General features: G+C 42.2%; 1 protein-coding gene across 1 annotated transcript; it reads left to right on the top strand.

Annotated features, from left to right (window-relative positions):
* Positions 1-2,894: 2,894 nt before the first annotated feature.
* On the top strand, positions 2,895-20,718 carry LOC116053687 (neuronal acetylcholine receptor subunit alpha-2-like). Its single transcript, XM_035998453.1, has 8 exons — positions 2,895-2,990; positions 7,681-7,832; positions 8,600-8,644; positions 9,711-9,820; positions 12,963-13,182; positions 13,939-14,441; positions 16,370-16,835; positions 20,183-20,718. Exons 1-8 carry the CDS (start codon positions 2,921-2,923, stop codon positions 20,306-20,308), a joined length of 1,692 nt encoding a protein of 563 aa, XP_035854346.1. The 5' UTR covers positions 2,895-2,920; the 3' UTR covers positions 20,309-20,718.
* The last annotated feature ends 551 nt before the right edge of the window (positions 20,719-21,269 follow it).

Below are 21,269 nucleotides of genomic sequence, written 5' to 3'. Positions count from 1 at the left end.
GAAGAATAGGTCCTTCCTAGGAATAGGCAAGAATAGGTGGAAAAATAGGTGGAAAATAGTATCAAAAACTTAGAAAACAGTGACAAAAACCTAAGCGACAGAGTAAAAACAAACACAGTAGAAAGAAGGAAGACAAACTTCGAAAAAAGTGACAAAAACCTTGAAAAAGGCGGAATTGTTTTTTGAAAAAAGCGACAAAAACTTCGACAAGCTTGGAGAAATAAAGAAGGCAGTAGAAAAAAGGGAGGAAAGAAGGCAAGAACAGGTCAAAAATAGTGACAAAAAGCAACAAAAACTTGACAAAAACTTAGAAAAAAACCCTCCCGTACCCCCTGCAGTCCTCCAAAGTACCTCTTGGGGTACACGTACCTAGCCTCGTGAGACCGTCCTGATCTCGCAAGCTCCAGTTTTCCACTCGCAGATCAGTCTGGCATCTTGAGACAGAGAAAATGTGCAGCCGTTCGCCAAACGACCGACCAATCAGCGTTGGTTTTGAGGCGGGTTCAGGTGTGACGCAACCCTAATTCTGTTAGCCGCTGGCTAATGCCGATCCTTTTTTTGGAATATGGACCGGGAACCTGAAATGGTGCCTTTAATTCGTAAATTCTCATTACACAAATGGCAAATATCCTTTGCCTTTGCTTGCTTGCTGAGCTAACGAGCTATGCTTTGCCTGCAGCGGCAGGGGTAGCCTGGCTTGTGGTTATATTTTCGTTGTCGCTCTGTCAGCACGTCATATGTTTCGTTGATCTGATTTAGTTGATTTGGCCCGTCTATCACCAACATAGGTGGTGATAGACAGATGGTTTATCCAATCAACTAACAAAGTATTTTCGCACCTTCCCAAAAGTTCTCCAACGGAAAGTTCCCAGATGGATATGCCGAGCAAATGCAAAGCAATCCATCTGGTGGAGTCAGGTTAACACTGACCCCCATTTGAGAACCACTGGACTAGAAGTGCTGTCAATCTGACAAATGAGATTCCCATTGGATCAGAGTACTGTCACTTTGCTGCCTGTTCTGCCGATCGCTGCCTTTCCATTTGGCGAATGGATTTATACTTTAAACGCACGTCGTACGGCAACTGTGTACTTAGTTGAAATGTTGAGGTCAGTTTAGAAGCAGAAACATAGTGAACTCACTGTAGAGCACCTGTTGCTGTGGGGAATACATTGGGTATTGCACTTTATTTCTGTTCTGAAATGTGTGTACAGCAAGGTCGTCTTTGTTGAAGTTTTAGGAGAGCCACTTTTACCGCAAAGCATCAAAACGTTACATCCAGTCATAAGTAGCATGTCTGTCTTATCAATCTGTCATCCCCTGAACATACAATATGCCAAAAAAGAATTCTACATTAGCCCATCGTGTATCTAACCATCCGAGAGCACATTTCGGCGTTAAGAAAAGGAAAGACCGCCCAAACTGGCAACTCCGCAGTGAGTCAGCGTTATGGACGGAAGGACAGAGCAAGTTTTAAATATCTTTTCTAGTCTATATTTCCATCTTGTAATGCCGCTGTTTTTCCCCGTCTTGTGATGCCACTGTTTTGGGTATTTTTTTAAAAATATAAATGATTTGCAATAGAGCAGGCTATGGGCCCGACGCAAGTGTCTTTGCTAGTTTAAGCCAGCACCCACGTCGTTTAAATAGTAAATGCACCTGCGCCCATCTGTGGCCCGTGGGCGTGCTGTTCTTACAGGGAGGTGTGTTCAGGTGCATTCTGGGCGTGCTGGTCTTACAGGGTGGTGTGTTCAGGTGCATTCTGGGCGTATTGCTATCTTGAGGCAGCGGGAAGTGATGGCACCATTGACCAACAAAAACCTGGTCTAAAGTCAATAACGCAGCATTTCATTGTTATTTTAACAGAGCATTAGTAAAATGCTCCTAGGCTTGTGCACAGCGCGCACACTATGCTTGTTACACACACAGGGACGCACAGCAGCACACACACATGCAGAAGATTACAAATAAAAATATTACGGTGCAAATCCTCCATCATAATAGCAATGCTCCAAGGTCCAAACACACCTGGCTTTTAAAGGGAATGGGAGATGATCTCTGATTGGTTTATTGCATGTTACGCCCAAAACACACCTCTGATTAATGAAGACACTAAGTCCAACCCTTTAGAACCATCCGCCCGGCGCACGGACCCTTTTTTTTCGCCGTCAAACTAGCAAAAGTGGATTTGGACACACCCTAAACGCACGTGCGCCAGGCGCTTCACGCCGTGCGCTCAGATCGTTAAAATAGTGCCCTCAGCGTTATGTTTATAGCCCTGCTTGTTTTGTCACATGACCAATTAGTGTTTCCACGATGACTATCCAAATTTTTGCCTTTAATGCCCATAGACAACGTGTGTCGTATTTGGATATAAAAACAAGTGGAATCCATACTGAATGTGATGTTTTTTTATATACGTGTTCTATCCGATCCAATATTTCCTATCCAGTATTTCCAAGCAGATTTTCTATGCAGTATTCTGATAAAATCCCCCTGGGCCCCCCCCCCCCCCCCAGTGCCACCCCCACTTTAAAAAAAATCCTGGAATCGCCCCTGCACTTAACTGGTACTGCTGTGTGTGTGTAAACATACCGACTAATTATTGCCCTGTGAAAGATAGAGCCCCGCCCCCTTTAGGGATATCAGAGGAGTTTAATAGCCAGCCCCACCCGCCCCCCCCCCCCTTATTGTGACATCATCGCCTGCTGATGACAGTTAGTGGTAATGTAGGCTATACTGGGAGGTTTCATCCATCCCGCTGTCTGAAGATGAACAGGAGTCAGGACAGACTGGTTTGGAGATTAATGATGGGGGAAACAAATGCGGAACACTTTTAAGACAACCTGAGCTTCGTTATTTTTTTTTTTTTTATTTATTTTTTTTTTTATAAAACTGTAATCTGTCTCTGGTAATTCCAATGGAGCTGAGAAGAGACCTGACCCGGACCTCAGCGCTCTACTACTGCTGCTGGATCTGCATCCACTCCGGTGAGTGAGCCGTTGAGATCTCCCTGCGCAGCTTGAACGATGGGTTTTATTGTTAAAAAATAAATAAAAATAAACATAAAAAACACTGTAAATATAGCTGATGTTCTTATACTATTCCAACTCCTTTAACCCTTGTGTTGTCCTCCGTCTGTTTTTTTCCTGCTCATAAAGCATAAAGTATAAATCATCACCCAGTTCTGGGTTACATCTTCTTAGCCAACTTCATTCTAACTAGTTACCACTATTTTACATTTATTTACCTCCGCACACAAACATGTGATCTGTGTATCATTGTGGGACTGCAATCATAAATGTTACATTTGTATGTGTGTGTGTGTGTGTGTGTGTGTATACATGTGAGTGAGTGTGTGTGTGTGTGTGTGTGTGTGTGTGTGTGTGTGTGTCTGTGTGCGTGTGTGTTTGTGTACATGTGTGTGTACATGTGTGTGTGTGTGTGTGTGTGTGTGTACATGTGTGTACTATGTATACTGTATGTGTGTGTGTGTGTGTACATGTGTGTGTGTGTGTCTGTGTGGGTGTGTGTTTGTGTACGTGTGTGTGTGTGTGTCTGTGTGCGTGCGTGTGTGTGTGTACATGTGTGTGTGTGTGTGTGTGTGTATACGTGTGTGTGTGTGTATACGTGTGTGTGTACATGTGTGTGTGTGTGTGTGTGTGTGTACATGTATGTGTGTGTGTGTGTGTGTGTGTGTGTTTGTGTACATGTGTGTGTGTACTTGTGTGTGTATGTGTGTGTGACGGTGTGTCGATGTTTGTTGGGTGACCATACAGATGTTTTTTTTATATTATCTGTTGATTGCTGGAGCAGATGTTGCAAGAAAAAAGTTTTACTTTACCTTATGAATTCATGGTGAATAAACCTCATTTATATTAAAGTAAATCTAATTATTGAATTAAAAAAAAACAGAAATTATGAATTATTTTGACTAATAGTTAAGATCAGAGGAACGTATGTTGATGGATAATCACAGTCGGTTTGGTATGGAACCATCAGTGTTATTTTGGGGCAATTTGGTTGAAAGAAAACATTTTGACATACAACTTTGAAAACGGGTCAAATTTGACCCGAGGACAACATGAGGATCATCGTCATATTTTTGCAATATTATTCTAAACTTCACCAAAGCAGTACAACTTTTTCTCCTGAAGTCATTGAAGAAAAATGTTAATTATTGTGCACTAACATGGTATTATATAAGGACTTAAGTGAGACCGCTGCAGTCGGCAGTCAGCAAAACAAGCTACAATGTAAGTTAATAGGACAATTACGCATCTTCAATTTACGTTCACATAAGTGCTTGTTTTGCCGCTGACAGGCTCAGATTAATATTCTAAGGGTCGTACAACATTATGGAAAGGATTTCTAAGGAGGTCAACCTTTCTGTTAAAGAGTTAGACCTATTTTTTTAACATAAAAGCATCCGGGAAATTGTGTTCACTAAACCCACCAGACTCCATGTAAATAAACAGGAATTTTAGCATCGTAAAATACACTTCATTCAAAGTCGACAGAAACAAAATAAAACTATGAAAACACGTTTTGGGTCGTCTTTCCACTTTCAACAATCACAACTCTAGCTAGAGGGCTATGTGGAGCGGTGCTAACATTAGATAAAACAAAGCGGTGGAGCGAGCTAGATAAAGAACAGAGAGAGAGAGAGAGAGAGAGAGAGAGAGAGAGAGAGAGGGAGAGAGAGAGAGAGAGAGAGGGAGAGGTGCTAACATTAGATAAAACAAAGTGAGGTCCCTGTGTCATATCATATAACTCTCTTGTTGTCATGGAAACGACAGGTCTGGCTACTCCGCTTGTCATTGGTCGGCTGTCAAAAAAGCACTTGACGTAGGGCGTTTTTTTTTCAGAAAAGTTGAGCTTTTTTCAACTTCAAAAAGAACGCTCCGGAATTTTTTTTTTTTTTTTATATCTCAGTAATCCAACAATGTGCAGCTCCTCCACTGCCAGAGCATCACCGGAAACATAAATTTGTCAGTTATAAAAAGCCAATACAATCACAAAAACCTGGCATTACACACATTTGGACAGTTTGTGCTCTTGGCTTGCTGTTTCTTGCACTAGCTAATCCTAAATTGCTTGCCCGGCGATGCCAGATTGCTCGCCAGAGAGTTCAAAGCTGTGCGTTCAGAGAAACAGACAGAAGGGGGGAAAGGAGAGATTGCTGCTCCTATAAAAAGTGAACACAGAAACTGAACGCTGCTATTACTTTATACACTTATTGGCTCGCTCTTTTCGCTCTTTTCTAACTCTTATTTGTTTACCTTGAATTGACTGTGAACAACTGCAACTAAATCATTTCCCTGAAGGGGGATCAATAAAGTCTTCTGATTCTGATGCTGCCTCCACCACTGTTCCTTTAACGTGCAAGACAAATCAAATCCCATCCGACACAGAAGGTCGAACACTTGGAATTTGAGAGCTTTTATTTCAAGCATGAAATTATGACTCAGATGAGTGATTGCTGCCACACAAAAAACTTGGCTCCTGTGTCGATTTTTTTCCCCAAGTTCAATTATCTCTAATGATTTTTGCTGTACCGTGCGACGTAAAAATTGAATCAGAGTGCAGTAGATCGCAGTCTGAACCTGTGAAATTTTATGAACAATAAAGTTCAGGTAATTGCTGTCCAGAGAGAGGATACAGATAGGTCTATACTCACTTTTCTCAAACGTAATGGCTTTTGGTTTCTGCAGAAAGAAAGGGGGGCAGTAAAGGGAATAGCCCTTTAAAACCTTGGAAAGGAGATGGGAGGTGAAGAGATAAATCAGATACAGAGTGGGTGGGTTAAAAAGGAACTGAAGCAGCATGAAGGACAACAAAAATGTGAATACTGAGCGCTTAACCAAAGAGTTATTTAAAATAGGCTGCTTTATCCAACGTCCTAATATTAAAAATTACGCAAGCGTATAGTTCTGCCACGGCAGAGAAAAAAAAAAGTATCAGTATCACGTTATTATGTGAAAGGTTTATTGTAACAAGATGTTTTTCACGCTATAACAAGATTTTTTCATTGTTATTAGAATATACTATTTATCACGTTAGAACGTGATACTTTCATGTTATATTGTGATACTTTTTTACACAAACATATCCAAAACAGTCATAAAAACAGATAAATAAATACTCCACATGCCAGTCCCCCTTTCATCCATCTAACACACACACACACACACACACACACACACACACACACACACACACACACACACACACACGTCCCCTACAATATTAAGAAGAGGTAGATTTGTCCCCCTTAAAAAATATGTTAGACCCACTCCCCAAAAGGAGGTAAAAATAACCATTCAGGGGGGGGCTGAAAACATTTACGGACATAAACGGTAGATTTAAACTTTGGAGCTTCTGGCTTTAACAAGATTTCATTCTCTGACAGATTTGTGGTGAGATGTACATGATACCTAAAAGAAAAATATCACGCATGTTTCGGAACATTTTTGACAATACAGGAGAATAATTCTTTTACATAAATAAAGACTAAATTTGAACTATAAATTGTTCATAAAAATTCACCAGAATGCAGGAATTGTTATGTACAATGTACAATTGTTATGGGGACGACTCCCCAGACCCCCACCCCCGTTATAATGTTCCCCCCTCCAACCCGTTCTCACACCCATCGCCTAAAATACTGACTCTTGGGCAGCGGCTCTCAGCGTCAGATACCGACGCAAAAGTCATCCTTTTGCGTCTGTATGGCACGTACGGGGCAGAGAAGCAGCTCGACCGCGGCGCTGTAAGATGACGTAGTATGAACGCCAAAGGGCTAGATGCGAGTCTCGAGGGCGTCAAAAAGTGACTCCAAAGGTCCCGACCCAGAGCGTCAAAAAGTGACTCCAAAGGTCCCGACCCAGAGCGTCAAAAAAAGACACCAAAGGTCTCGACCCAGAGCGTCAAAAAGTGACTCCAAAGGTCCCGACCCAGAGCGTCAAAAAAAGACACCAAAGGTCCCGACCCAGAGCGTCAAAAAGTGACTCCAAAGGTCCCGGCCCAGAGCGTCAAAAAGTGACTCCAAAGGTCCTGACCCAGAGCGTCAAAAAGTGACTCCAAAGGTCCCGACCCAGAGCGTCAAAAAGTGACTCCAAAGGTCCCGACCCAGAGCGTCAAAAAAAGACACCAAAGGTCCCGACCCAGAGCGTCAAAAAGTGACGCCAAAGGTCCCGACCCAGAGCGTCAAAAAGTGACTCCAAAGGTCCCGACCCAGAGTGTCAAAATATGACACTAAGGAGACTTTTTGAGTCAGTAACAAATGCCAAAGGCACCTGAGCAAGCGTCGTTTTTTGGGGTTTGTGTCCCGTTCTTGTCCCGCGGCTCACTGAAATGTACATTTTGTAACCCCACCCACCATCTGTTCCTAAACCTGACTTCTTCTTCTTGTCCCGCGATGTCAGTTAAACGTACGTCCTGACCCAGAGCATCAAAAAGTGACGCCAAGAGTCCCGACCAAGTGGCTCTAAATATAGCACTAAAGGAGAATTTTTGCATCAATAACAAACACCAAAGGCACCTGACCAATTGTCCGTATTTTAGGTGATGGGAGGTTGAGAATGTGTTGCCCCCCAAATGTTGAAACCAAACCTACGCCCTTGGTTATCTGTGCGATCGGATGAGTGATCTCTCTCTCTCATCTGTCTCTCTCGACAGCGCTGGCGGAGGACTGGACTCGCGTTCACGCGGAGGACGATCTCTTCAGGAAATTGTTTCGGGGCTACAGCAAGTGGACGCGTCCAGCGCAAAACATCACCGACGTGGTTATTGTGAAGTTTGGCCTCTCCATCGCACAGCTGATAGACGTGGTGGGTACACACTCACGTAGCCTTTTTGCATTAGGGTTGCACAATATATATATTTATTTATTTTTTTTAAATCGTCATCGCAATATAAACTGGCACGAAAGGCATATCGGGAAAAACGCTCCGAGATTTTTTTGTGTTAGTTGAAAGTAAATATCAGCAGAAAACTGCACTTTAAAATGTAGCTGTCATTATTATTTTATGTGCTGCCATTTATCAATTTAATGTTTAATTTGTTCAATAAAAGAATGTTGGAAATAATTTGCTTTCATTTGTTTTAAACTCAACAAGCAGTTTGTTGTATTTTAGCAGAATACTGAAAGCAGCAGAACTGAGAACACTTTAATATCTGGTTATTTATAGCAAATAATATCGTTATCGCGATATTCAACAATGTAATTGCATATTTTCCTAATGTCGTGCAGCCCTAGTTTGTAGATCGCAAAAACTGACCACACCGCTTAACCCTTGTGTTATCTTCCTGTCGACCATGCAACTTTCTGTTTTTCTGGGTCAAAATTTTGGTCGTCTTTTCGACACTTTTGTCACTTTTCCCGATCCCAAATTTTTGAAAATGGGTCAAATTTGACCCAAGGACAACAGGAGGAGTTAAAAAAATTTAAATAAATATCACACCTATTGTTGCTTTCTAACTATTTTGCAGTTTTATAAGTGATTATTCTAATATGTACGCATCTAATAATATGAGTTCAACCATTTTAACCCCAATGTATTTTTCACTTTTTGTTAACGTTTGGCTCCAAAAACAGGATGAGAAAAACCAGATGATGACGACCAACGTGTGGCTGAAACAGGTATGGAAGAGTGGTGGAAGAAGTATTCAGATCCTGTTTTCAGGATTCAGTGCAGTAAAAGTACTCATACCACACTGTGAGTATGAAAAGTACTCGATGCAGAAGGATCCTCCCATTGTAGAAAGTGTAAAGGATCCAATCAGTTGTGTGTTTAATGGTCTAATCATCTCAGCTGGACTTGTAGCCGTTATATTCTTGGCTAGTTTACTTTAGAATAAAACATCAGATTTTATAAACTACATGTGTTTTGTGTGCAGAAATCTTAACGTGTAAAGTAACTAGTAACTAAAGCTGTAACAGATGAATGTAGTGGAGTAAAAAGTACAATATTTCTCTCTGAAATGTAGCGGAGTAGAAGTAGAAGGGGCATGAAAAGAAAAGACTCAAGTAAAGTACAAGTACCTCAACATTTGGACTTAAGCACAGTACTGGAGTAAATGTACTTAGTTACATTACAGCACTATTTTATATATATATATATATATATATATATATATATATATATATATATATATATATATATATATATATATATATATATATATATATAAGCACTAACCTAATATTGATATTGGGTTACTGATCTTATTGCTATTCCTTGTCCTGGTATCCTGGTCATCTTTCTAGTAGGGAAACAATTTTTTATTTTTTTTTGAAGAAACAATTTGCACATCCAAAAATTCTTCTGTGCAGGTTCGTTGGAAAATATAAAATACAAAGGACAAACATCCTGCACTCCGCTCTCTATTTACAGAAAACTAGTGTTTCGGTTCAACCGAAATCGATAAAAGAACGTTGGAAACAGTGACAAAAACGTTGGGAAAAGTGTCAAAAAAGTGAACAAAACATTAAAAAAAGGACAAAACCATTGGAAAAACTGACCAATAACTTGTAAAAAGTGACAAAAACATCAGGAAAAGCAACAAAAGTGCCGAAGAAAAGTGAAAAAAAAATCATCGTAGGGACCGAAACCGAAAGCAGAGTGCAGGATTTTTTCCTTTGTTCCCAGTATTGAAACTATATAACAAGATTTGATTTCTCTTTAAAATGGCGTGTGTGTTGGCAGGAATGGACCGACTATAAGCTGCAGTGGAGTCCCTCCGACTTCGACAACGTGACGTCCATCAGGGTCCCTTCTGAGCTCATCTGGGTGCCCGACATTGTGCTGTACAACAAGTAAAAAAAACACAACGCAGTCCGTCAGACATTCAACACCAAAACAACTGCAGTTGGCTTCAGTTGCACAAACCCTCCTGATTTTACAAGTATAGATAAGCTAGACTTAAACAAGAGAAAATCATTCAGTAGTTAAAAGGACAAAAACGTTTCAGAAAAGTTTCAAAGGAAATGTGGCCCACACAAACATTTAACCATGAAGTTGTTTTGTTGTTAAAGGTCCCATGGCATGAAAATGTCACTTTATGAGTTTTTTTTAACATTTATATGAGTTCCCCCAGCCTGCCTATGGTCCCCCAGTGGCTAGAAATGGTGATAGGTGTAAACCGAGCCCTGGGTATCCTGCTCTGACTTTGAGAAAAAGAAAGCTCAGATGGGCCGATCTGGAATCTTCCCTTTATGAGGTCATAAGGGGAAAGGTTACCTCCCCTTTCTCTGCTTTGCCCGCCCAGAGAATTTGGCCCACCCATGAGAAAGAGAGAGACATCATGGCTTGCAAACGAGCAAAGTGGCAGTTGGTCAAAGCCACACCCCCACCCTCCACCTTGCCCCCCTCTCTCCTCCTCAATAGCATTTAAAGCTACAGACACAGAAATGGCACATCCTAAGGAAAGCTCATTGTGGGACTGGCTCTAGTGGCTGTAATTCTGCACCAAGGCTGAATTTCTGGAAAGAGACTTCAGATACAGTATTAGGGGACCACTAAGGTCTATATAAAAGAGACTTCAGATACAGTATTAGGGGACCACTAAGGTCTATATAAAAGAGACTTCAGATACAGTATTAGGGGACCACTAAGGTCTATATAAAAGAGACTTCAGATACAGTATTAGGGGACCACTAAGGTCTATATAAAAGAGACTTCAGATACAGTATTAGGGGACCACTAAGGTCTATATAAAAGAGACTTCAGATACAGTATTAGGGGACCACTAAGACCTATATAAAAGCATCCAAAAAGCAGCATGTCATAGGACCTTTAAAAGGTTTTTTCAACCTGAAAACTAAAAATGAAAACTATGCAAGTGAAGGCTTTATTCAAAGCAAGTCCTACTTTTAAGTCTCGTTTCTTCTTGGCTCCTCATTTTTGTCATTCTCTGGATACAAAACTTAAACACACACACACGCACACACACACACACACACACACACACACACACACACACACACACACACACACACACACACACACACACTTTAAACAGACCCGACTTTGGATTTCTGTAGGTGGAGCTGGAAATTATCTGTAGTGATCAATTACCCGCTTGATCCATAACGACGTCCTCATCCGCTGAAGAGCGTACGAGGAGGAAAGGTCACTTATATGGAGCCAAGCAGCTTGATGGTACCACAGCGTTTCTGCATATTCCTGCGTAGATACATGCATATGATTATGTTGAATAAGTTACCCTTATGCTATTGCATCTGTGCAGCGATCTTGCATCATACGGTTTTAAGTCAAAGTCTGGTTTCCTGCCCTCAGGGCGCCGAGGAAGTATTAATCCTTAAATTTGTCTGGATGGAAATGAAAATTTTCTCCTCCTTCAGCATTTGTGTAAATGAGCTTGCATCATGAATACGTCGTTAACATTCAGTGATCAATTATTAAACACTGCCTGTGTAAGAGGGGGCATATAGAGTAGCTCTGTGTTTATTAATTCACCTTTTGAGTTTGAAACATAATGAGATGGAAACTTGCCTTGCCGGAGACAAAAACAACTGAAATCCTCAGTAGCCATGTTTCCATCCACACGTTGTTATGCAAATTAAGTAATATGGAATGGAAAATGCCTTCTGGAAAACACTAAAGTTTGATTTAATTTCAGGAATATCGACACAAAGTTTGTACGTTTGATCTCATCTGATTTTCTCTTAATCTGTAAACGGCTTGTGCGATAAACGCTGACAGAAACGTCATTTGCCGAAATAAATAATGAGTTGCGATTACTAATCATTTTATGGTTGCAACCCGCTATGAATAAAAGAAGAAGAGGTTTTAGGTCATTTCCGCCACGTATTTCCGCATTTTTTGCAGACACGGCGGGTGTCAACAAAAACTGAGAATATAAGTGGGTGAAAGAGGGGACAAGACACTTTTGAAATTTAATTTACGAGCGAAATATAACGGCTATTTTTAGATAGCAAAAATCTAAGAAAGCCCATAACGTGCGTCTGCATCAACATAGCGATGTTTTGATAGCGTCGTTGTTGTCTTATCATAGCTTGATATGTCGCCATCAGCTGGCACATAAGCACTATTACAACACAGACAGATATAAGTGGACGAATGAGGGGACCTTTTTAATTTAATTTACTGTTTACTGTTTGGAGCGCTGTCGTTCCCAAACCACAGGCCGCCGCCGTTGTCGTCTGGCATTTACGTGCGTCTGCATCATCAGAGCGATGTTTTGATAGTGTCGTCGTTGTCTTATTACAGCTTGATATGTCGCTCAAATTGGCACATTGAATAGATTTGCGACATTTTAAGGTGGTTCCATTCACTGAACCGCACAACATTCAAGCTAACATTTGCGAACAAAGTCTGCTCGCCAAAATGGATTGCGCCATCCACCTACAAATGATTAATATTGCACAAGTTGTAATAGAGCTTATGTGCTAGCTGATGGCGACATATCGAGCTATAATAAGACAACGGCGCTATCAAAACATCGCTATGATGATGCAGATGCACGTCAATGCCAGACGACAACTATGTAAAATAGCCGTTATATTAGTCTCGTAAATTAAATTTTAAAAGTCTCTCGCCTCCTCGTTCGTACAGTTGTATCTGTCTTTGTTGACACCCTCCATGTCTGTAAAGAAAGCAGAAATGAATTCAACTTCTTCGTTTTATGGCGGGTTGCAACCATAAAATGACCTAAAACGTAATTGCAATTCATTATGTTTGAGATAGATGAGATTGAACGTACAAACTCTGTCGATATTCATGGAATTCAATTGAATTGGACAATTTCCACGAGGCATTTTTCTGTCGATATTACTTAACTTGCATAAGAACGTGTGGATGGAAACATGGCTAGTGATAGTGTCCTTTCACTTTCTTGTCAATTTGCAACATTTTCTTGCCTTTTTTCCTGTCTCAATGCTATGCTTCCTCCCTTTTATCTTCTTCTTTTTCCAGTGCAGACGGAGAGTTCGCCGTCACCCACATGACCAAGGCCCATCTCTTTCACACCGGCCGTGTCCGATGGGTGCCCCCGGCCATCTACAAGTCCTCCTGCTCCATCGACGTCACCTTCTTCCCTTTCGACCAGCAGAGCTGCAAGATGAAGTTTGGCTCCTGGACGTACGACCGCGCCAAGATCGACCTGGAGCCCTTTGAGAACACGGTGAACCTGAAGGTTGTTCTGCTTTTCAATTTGGAGTTTGTGCCATTAAGGCTACATTTACATTGCTGCGTTTTGCTTTGAAAACAAATATATATCTTCTGCTACGTTTCCCCCTCTCATTCCCCCTGCTCTGGTGTATCCCCCTCTCATTCCCGAGCATCAACAAGGCATTTTCACCCCCCAGGACTGCTGCATACTGGATGTTTTTCCTTTTTCGGACCATTCTTTGTAAACCCTAGAAATGGTTGTGCGTGAAAATCCCAGTAACTGAGCAGATTGTGAAATACTCAGACCAGCCTGTCTGGCACCAACAACCATGCCACGCTCAAAGTTGCTTAGCTCACCTTTCTTTCCCATTCTGACATTCAGTTTGGAGTTCAGGAGATTGTCTAGACCTGGACCACACCCCTAAATGCATTGAAGCAACTGCCATGTGATTGATTGATTAGATAATTGCATTAACGAGAAATTTAACAGGTGTTCCTAATAATCCTTTAGGTAAGTGTATCTGTATATCTGTATCAGTGTCTCTATGTCCCAACTGTCCACCAACAGCCTGGGTCTGTCCGAGGTTTCTGCCCGTTTAAAGGAAGCTTTTCCTCGCCACTGTTTGCCCTTGGGGGGGACATTGTTGGGTCTTTGTAAATTATAGAGTGTGGTCTATACTAGGTCTATCTGTAAAGGGTCCTGAGATAACTCCTGTTGTGATTTGACAGGGTTAGGGTTAGGTAAAAATAAAATTGAATAAAAACAATATCTAATTTCTAGGATTACTGGGAAAGCGGAGAGTGGGCGATTGTCAACGCTGTGGGCACCTACAACACCAAGAAGTACGACTGCTGCCACGAGATCTACCCGGACATCACCTACTATTTCGTCATCCGCCGCCTCCCGTTGTTCTACACCATCAACCTCATTATCCCCTGCCTCCTCATTTCCTGCCTGACCGTCCTGGTCTTCTACCTCCCGTCGGACTGCGGCGAGAAGATCACGCTGTGCATCTCCGTGCTTCTGTCGCTCACTGTCTTCCTGCTGCTCATCACCGAGATCATCCCTTCCACGTCGCTGGTCATACCGCTGATCGGAGAGTATCTGCTCTTCACTATGATCTTTGTCACGCTGTCCATCGTCATCACCGTGTTTGTGCTGAACGTGCACCACCGCTCGTCGGCGACTCACACCATGCCTGGATGGGTCCGGCGGCTGTTCCTGTCGGCAGTGCCGCGCTGGCTGTGCATGAAGCGTCCGAAACATGGTGTCAGGCCTGTAAGGTGAGAAATCAGGGAAGGCCCACCAGGTTTACTGTATGCGCAATAATGGAACCCACTGCAGTTCTAGGCAAGACCCGCCCTACGATAGCCTGGAAATTCAGACCCAAATCCGAAAGATTAAGGGTCTGGCAATGAGTAATGAAAATGGCCCAACTCGAGGGGCGGCACCAAGCATGCATTTGAAAATCTCACTGCACGCAATTGGATAACACTACGACCAATCACAACAATACACAGGGTGCGTATCCAGAGCTACCAGCGGAGCTAACTGGTAGATTAAACTCACGCCGTATCCAGTCGGCAAAACAGCAAAAATGTCGTTCTTGCAAAGGAACGATTGGAGCGCCGTCTTCTGTTGCTCTTTTAGATAAAAAGCCAAGTCTAACTCGTTCATTGTAGTGGCCAAAGCCGTTTTAAACAACTGGTGTTCATCCGGAGCCATCTTGCAATGTTTACTAATGACTTTGACGTCGCAGCGCTGTCGTCATCTGTTTAACTCGCCTCTGGCCTGCCTATATCAGATACACCGATGTGATTGGTGCAGCTCGGCTACAAGGGCATAGTTAATGAGCATCATTACTGAATGCCAGAGTGACTCGCTGAGCAAATTCAAATTGTGCTCTCGCGAGAACTCTGGATTTCCAGGGTAGCCCTATGAAGCAACCCGATTGGTTGAGGTTAGGATAGTCTCGTTTTGCCAGACCTCCCTCCAGGGTCTGGCTAGTTCACACAGCATTCCGGGAAGTCCTACTCAGTGACAAGAGTGTGTGAATGAAACAAAAACGTTTCAAAACATCCACCTCCCCCTCTTTTTTTTCCCACAAATCGCAAGACGCTCATTTTTTGACGTCTAAACTTAATGTCTGCTAAAACAACTGGCAGCGCGGTGCCCTGTTCCCGACTCACAGTCCCCTTTTAATCGGGTAAACTCAACTACCAACTGCCCCTGCTACGGCGTCATGTCACGGAGCTCTGTAGATTGCGTCACGTGACCAACCGGCGGTCGCCTATTTTTGTCAAATATCATACGTTATCGGTGTGCATTAGCCTGGATGCCAGCTGAACTTAGCCCCGCCCAAAACACTTGAGGTCAGGAAGTTCGGTCTGGACTTGATCCGTTGTGGAGCAACTATGCTCGAACCAGAGCTGTTTGGACCAACCAAATTGTCAGGGCGGGCTTCATACGGTGATGGACAGATGATCAACAGTAACGTAATCAACCACGTCACCAAAGAGCGCTTCTACTTCTTCCAGCGTGCGTGCAGTTGAGTTCTGTTGACAATGATGCATCGCTCAACATACGTCACATACTCCATTGCTCTGATTGGTTGTAGGTCTATCCAATTGAGTGCAGAGGCATTTTCTTTCCTGGTTCGGTTGAAACACTCCCCATAATCACAGCCCAATGGAGTATCAGACTCGTATTCTGACTAGGAATCTGAGTATGACCACGTCAGGCTAGGTGTGCATACATTTTCGTACGATATCGTACGAGCCCGCTCATGAGACCGCGTTGACCCCTTTCTTCCCACGTCATCATTTGATCCAGCCAGTGTACTGCAAGCCTGGTGGCCCACCGGTCCTAAGTTTCCCCCCGCCAGGCCTAAGTCACTTCTTTAATGTATTTTGAAGATTTTTACAGACTACACTTACAGTGGGGCGGCTTGGTCGGAAACTAAGACGTAGACATATTTTCAAATCTCCAGTTAGCTTTTAGCACTGACTTAATGTACGTATGTATGTATGTACGTTTCATAGCTTTTTTTAAATTCTCAATTTCAAATTCAAATCGTCCATGAGTCTGTTATCCAGAAACTATAGACCTTTTTCACGGCAGACATTGAACTTTGGCTTCATTTGTTGAATTAAAAAAAGAAGGGTTTTTGTAGACAAACAATTTCACTGATATGTTGTGTTTGTTGTCTCAGGCGGCGCCGCCTGACTGATGGACTCCTCCCCATCCAGACTCCGGCCCCCTCCCACAGCTCGCCCACCTGGATCCCTCACGAGTCTGACATCCATCTCCATGGCTACCGGGAGGATGAGAACGGTCGCCGCAGGAGCCGCCAGCTCAACTCCTCGGACGCAGGTGACGAAATCCACTACTGCGATCTCCACGGTTACACAAACACGGATCGCGCGGGGAGGTTTAGGGGGAAGGTAGCCGGGCGACCGAGGATTTCTCCCCTCTCTTCTTCTTTCCCCCCGTCTCTCAGTTACATCCTCCTCCCACAGAGACACTCCTCACTCGGCTCGGACTGGGACACCCCTCCTGCAGTGCGTGGTTCGTTCCAGAGCCCATCTGCCTCTGTCCCATCTCCGGCGGTGCTCTCGGCCCTGGAGGGGGTGACCTACATCGCAGAGCATCTCAGAGCCGAGGATGTAGACTTCTCAGTGAGTGCCGACGTCCCTTTCTTTTTTTGTTTACTGGAAGTGATTGGTCTTGTCCTGTCTTATATATACGCCCTAGAACTTTATTTTATCATCCAGTTTGACTGTCAGTCATAACGGAAGAAGAACATAAATAAACTACTTTAAAGGGGTGATAGAATGTTTATATAGGGTATTTCACACGGTTCCTTAAGGTCTCCTAATAGGGTATGTAACATTGGTTGGGCTGAAAATTGCCCGAATGCTATTTTATTAGGCCCTTAACTACCCTGTGAATATGGCTCTATTTGGAACAAGAGCTTTTCTTCCAAATATGGTCTGCTCATGAATATTTAGATGAGCTGCGTGCTAATTGGTTTGAGCGAACCCCCATAGAAACACAATCCTATGTGTACAGATCGCGGCTAGCTAGTTAGCGTCACTTTCGGCATAATTAAAGTCTATTTACAGTTTGAATTTCGTCACGCCACTTATATAACATCTACCCCAAGGTCTTATAAAGCTAACAATGGTGTCCGATTTCAATTTAATGCATTTTTGTGAACATTATGGATTTCGTTAGCTGCTACTGTCCCTTCAATCCTATAGGTAAAGATCTAGCTGCAGGCCCTGGAGCTCCATCAGGGCCTCGGCATTTTGTAGTCCAGTAACTCAGAACCGGTGACTTTGCGCGGGTATGGAGCGCCGCAGGCTTCCCTTCGTGACGGAGATCACATAGCCTGCTGAGCTCCTGCTGAACTCCGACACACAGTCGGACAAAATTTGCAATTAGCCATCAATTTTTGTAACACAGCCCGTCTTTGACCTCTACATAGTTGATTTCTCGCATAAAAAAGTCTCAGAAGTGAATTTAGTAATTAAATAGCGGACCTCTGGAGATCTGCATGACCTAGCTAGATTCAGAAGACTAAGCTGACCTCAGGTCAGTGGTGGAGCCTATGCAAATGTTGGGGCGTGACAAAGACTAGGAGTTGGGATCCTGACGTCAGCATCCAGCTTTGTTGAGATTCGAGATCCGTTTTCAGCGGCAGTTTCAAAATGTGAGATTTGCAGAGGATAGGGGTATCAATGGGATTTTGAGCTTCTATGTATGTCCTATTTACCCTCCAAACTGTCGTTATTCAACTATGACAAGGTAAAATCGGTTTTGCATTCTATCACCCCTTTAAAGTAGTAGTAGTAGTAAAGAAAATTGCTAAATTGTTCAAAATGTTTCTTTGACTAATTACCTAATGTTCCAAAATGCACGAAGAACCTCATTCACAATCACAGAACAGCAGCAAATCTTCACATTAAAGGTGCTCTAACATTTTTTTGTCACATACAGCAAACATCTCCTCACTATCTGCTAGCTGCCTGTCCCCTGAACACACTGTAAAAAACATCTCCTCACTATCTGCTAGCTGCCTGTCCCCTGAACACACTGTAAAAAAACATCTCCTCACTATCTGCTAGCTGCCTGTCCCCTGAACACACTGTAAAAAACATCTCCTCACTATCTGCTAGCTGCCTGTCCCCTGAACACACTGTAAAAAACATCTCCTCACTATCTGCTAGCTGCCTGTCCCCTGAACACACTGTAAAAAAACATCTCCTCACTATCTGCTAGCTGCCTGTCCCCTGAACACACTGTAAAAAACATCTCCTCACTATCTGCTAGCTGCCTGTCCCCTGAACACACTGTAAAAAAACATCTCATCACTATCTGCTAGCTGCCTGTCCCCTGAACACACTGTAAAAAACATCTCATCACTATCTGCTAGCTGCCTGTCCCCTGAACACACTGTAAAAAAACATCTCATCACTATCTGCTAGCTGCCTGTCCCCTGAACACACTGTAAAAAACATCTCCTCACTATCTGCTAGCTGTCTGTCCCCTGAACACACTGTAAAAAACATCTCCTCACTATCTGCTAGCTGTCTGTCCCCTGAACACACTGTAAAAAACATCTCCTCACTATCTGCTAGCTGCCTGTCCCCTGAACACACTGTAAAAAAACATCTCATCACTATCTGCTAGCTGCCTGTCCCCTGAACACACTGTAAAAAACATCTCCTCACTATCTGCTAGCTGCCTGTCCCCTGAACACACTGTAAAAAACATCTCCTCACTATCTGCTAGCTGCCTGTCCCCTGAACACACTGTAAAAAAACATCTCCTCACTATCTGCTAGCTGCCTGTCCCCTGAACACACTGTAAAAAAACATCTCCTCACTATCTGCTAGCTGCCTGTCCCCTGAACACACTGTAAAAACATCTCCTCACTATCTGCTAGCTGCCTGTCCCCTGAACACACTGTAAAAACATCTCCTCACTATCTGCTAGCTGCCTGTCCCCTGAACACACTGTAAAAAAACATCTCCTCACTATGTGCTAGCTGCCTGTCCCCTGAACACACTGTAAAAAACATCTCCTCACTATGTGCTAGCTGCCTGTCCCCTGAACACACTGTAAAAAACATCTCCTCACTATCTGCTAGCTGCCTGTCCCCTGAACACACTGTAAAAAAAACGCAGTCTCTGTAGACAGCCCAGGCTCCACAAACGGCAACAAAAACAAACTGCGCCAACCTGCACCACCAAACATAACAAACAGTCTTCCAGCGTTCCAGCCAATAACCGACAAGAAGGATTTGGGGGTGGAGTTGGGGGGGGTTAATGCGCGGAACCACGGAAGGGAGGGGGAGGGGACGGGATGAGGAGGAGGGAGGGGCGAGCTAGTCTCTGTTTTGTTTGAAAATACTTTGAACGTCAACAAGAAGTGCCGTCACTTAACATCGCTTAGAGCACTTTTAAGAAGCTGGAACCAGACAGTGGCTGAAAAAGTATTCAGCTCATTTACTTGAGTAAAAGTACTAATACCACACTGTACAAGTAAAAGTCCTGCATTGAAAATGTTACTTAAGTAATAGTGTGTAAGTATCATCAGGAAAATGTAGTTAAAGTAAAAGTAAAGAACTCTCCTCCCATTGTAGAAAGTGTAAAGGATCCAACCAGTTGTGTGTTTAATGGTCTAATCATCTCAGCTGGACTTGTAGCCGTTATATTGTTGGCTAGTTTACTTTAGAATAAAACATCAGATTTTATAAACTACATGTGTTTTGTGTACAGAAATCTTAATGTGTAAAGTAACTAGTAACTAAAGCTGTAACAGATGAATGTAGTGGAGTAAAAAGTACAATATTTCTGTCTGAAATGTAGCGGAGTAGAAGTAGAAAGTGGCATGAAAAGAAAAGACTCAAGTAAAGTACAAGTACCTCAACATTTGGTATTAAGTGCAGTACTGGAGTAAATGTACTTAGTTACATTCCACAACTGGTCTCCTTTTTGTGTCTTTTCCGTCTCTGCAGGTGAAGGAGGACTGGAAGTACGTCGGCATGGTTGTAGACCGGATCTTTCTGTGGATGTTCATCATCGTGTGTCTGCTGGGGACTGTCGGACTCTTCCTGCCTCCGTGGCTCTCTGGGATGTTTTAGAACCAAAGTGGAAATCAAAAAAGAAAGAAAAAATGAATACAATAATTAATTAAAAAAAGTGTCTGTATGTAAAGAATAACATCAATCAGTTACCAAAACTCTCGTAGAAACTCTTACCAAAAGTTTCACTTAATTTCCCTCTTATTTAAAAAAAATTCATAATCCATTAATCTTCCTGTTGTCCTTGGGTCAAATTTGACCCGTTTTCTTTATCAGAAATTTGGGTTTCTTTCAATCATAATTGCCCAAAAATAACAGGGATGGTTTCGTACAATGCTCTTCACATATAAAACGAAGGATCGGTACACTACTTTCATTGAATTTTTAGTGTTTGATTCCATTTTATAGCACTATTCTGACTAAACTTTGACAGTCTGTGATCTTCCATTACCATACGTTCTTTTGATCTTAACTATTAGTCAAAATAATTAATTGTTTCTACCTTTTTAATACACAAACATTTTTTTTTTACTGGTCAATAAAGTCATGGTCCAAAAGTTAATAAGTTGGTGTTAGTGGTGTTGATACTGGTGGTAGTGGAAAATAAGCGACAAAAACGTCAAAATAAGAGAGAAAACGTCAAATTAATCAACAAAAACGTCAAATTAATCAACAAAAATGTCAAAATAATCAACAAAAAAGTCAAAATAAGAGAAAAAAGTCAAAATAATGAACAAAAACGTCAAAATAAGAGAAAAAAAGTCAAATTAATCAATAAAAATGTCAAATTAATCAACAAAAATGTCAAAATAATCAACAAAAAAGTCAGAATAAGAGAAAAAAACATCAAAATAAGAGAAAAAAACGTCAAAATAAGAGAAAAAAACGTCAAAAATAATCAACAAAATCTTCCAAATAAGAGAAAAAACATCAAAATAAGAGAAAAAAACGTCAAAATAATCAACAAAATGTCAAAATAAGAGAAAAAAACATAAAAATAATCAACAAAAACTTCCAAATA

Source organism: Sander lucioperca, chromosome 24, assembly GCF_008315115.2.
Source record: "Sander lucioperca isolate FBNREF2018 chromosome 24, SLUC_FBN_1.2, whole genome shotgun sequence".
Lineage (NCBI taxonomy): Eukaryota > Metazoa > Chordata > Actinopteri > Perciformes > Percidae > Sander > Sander lucioperca.
This window is presented reverse-complemented; position numbering and strand designations above follow the sequence as displayed.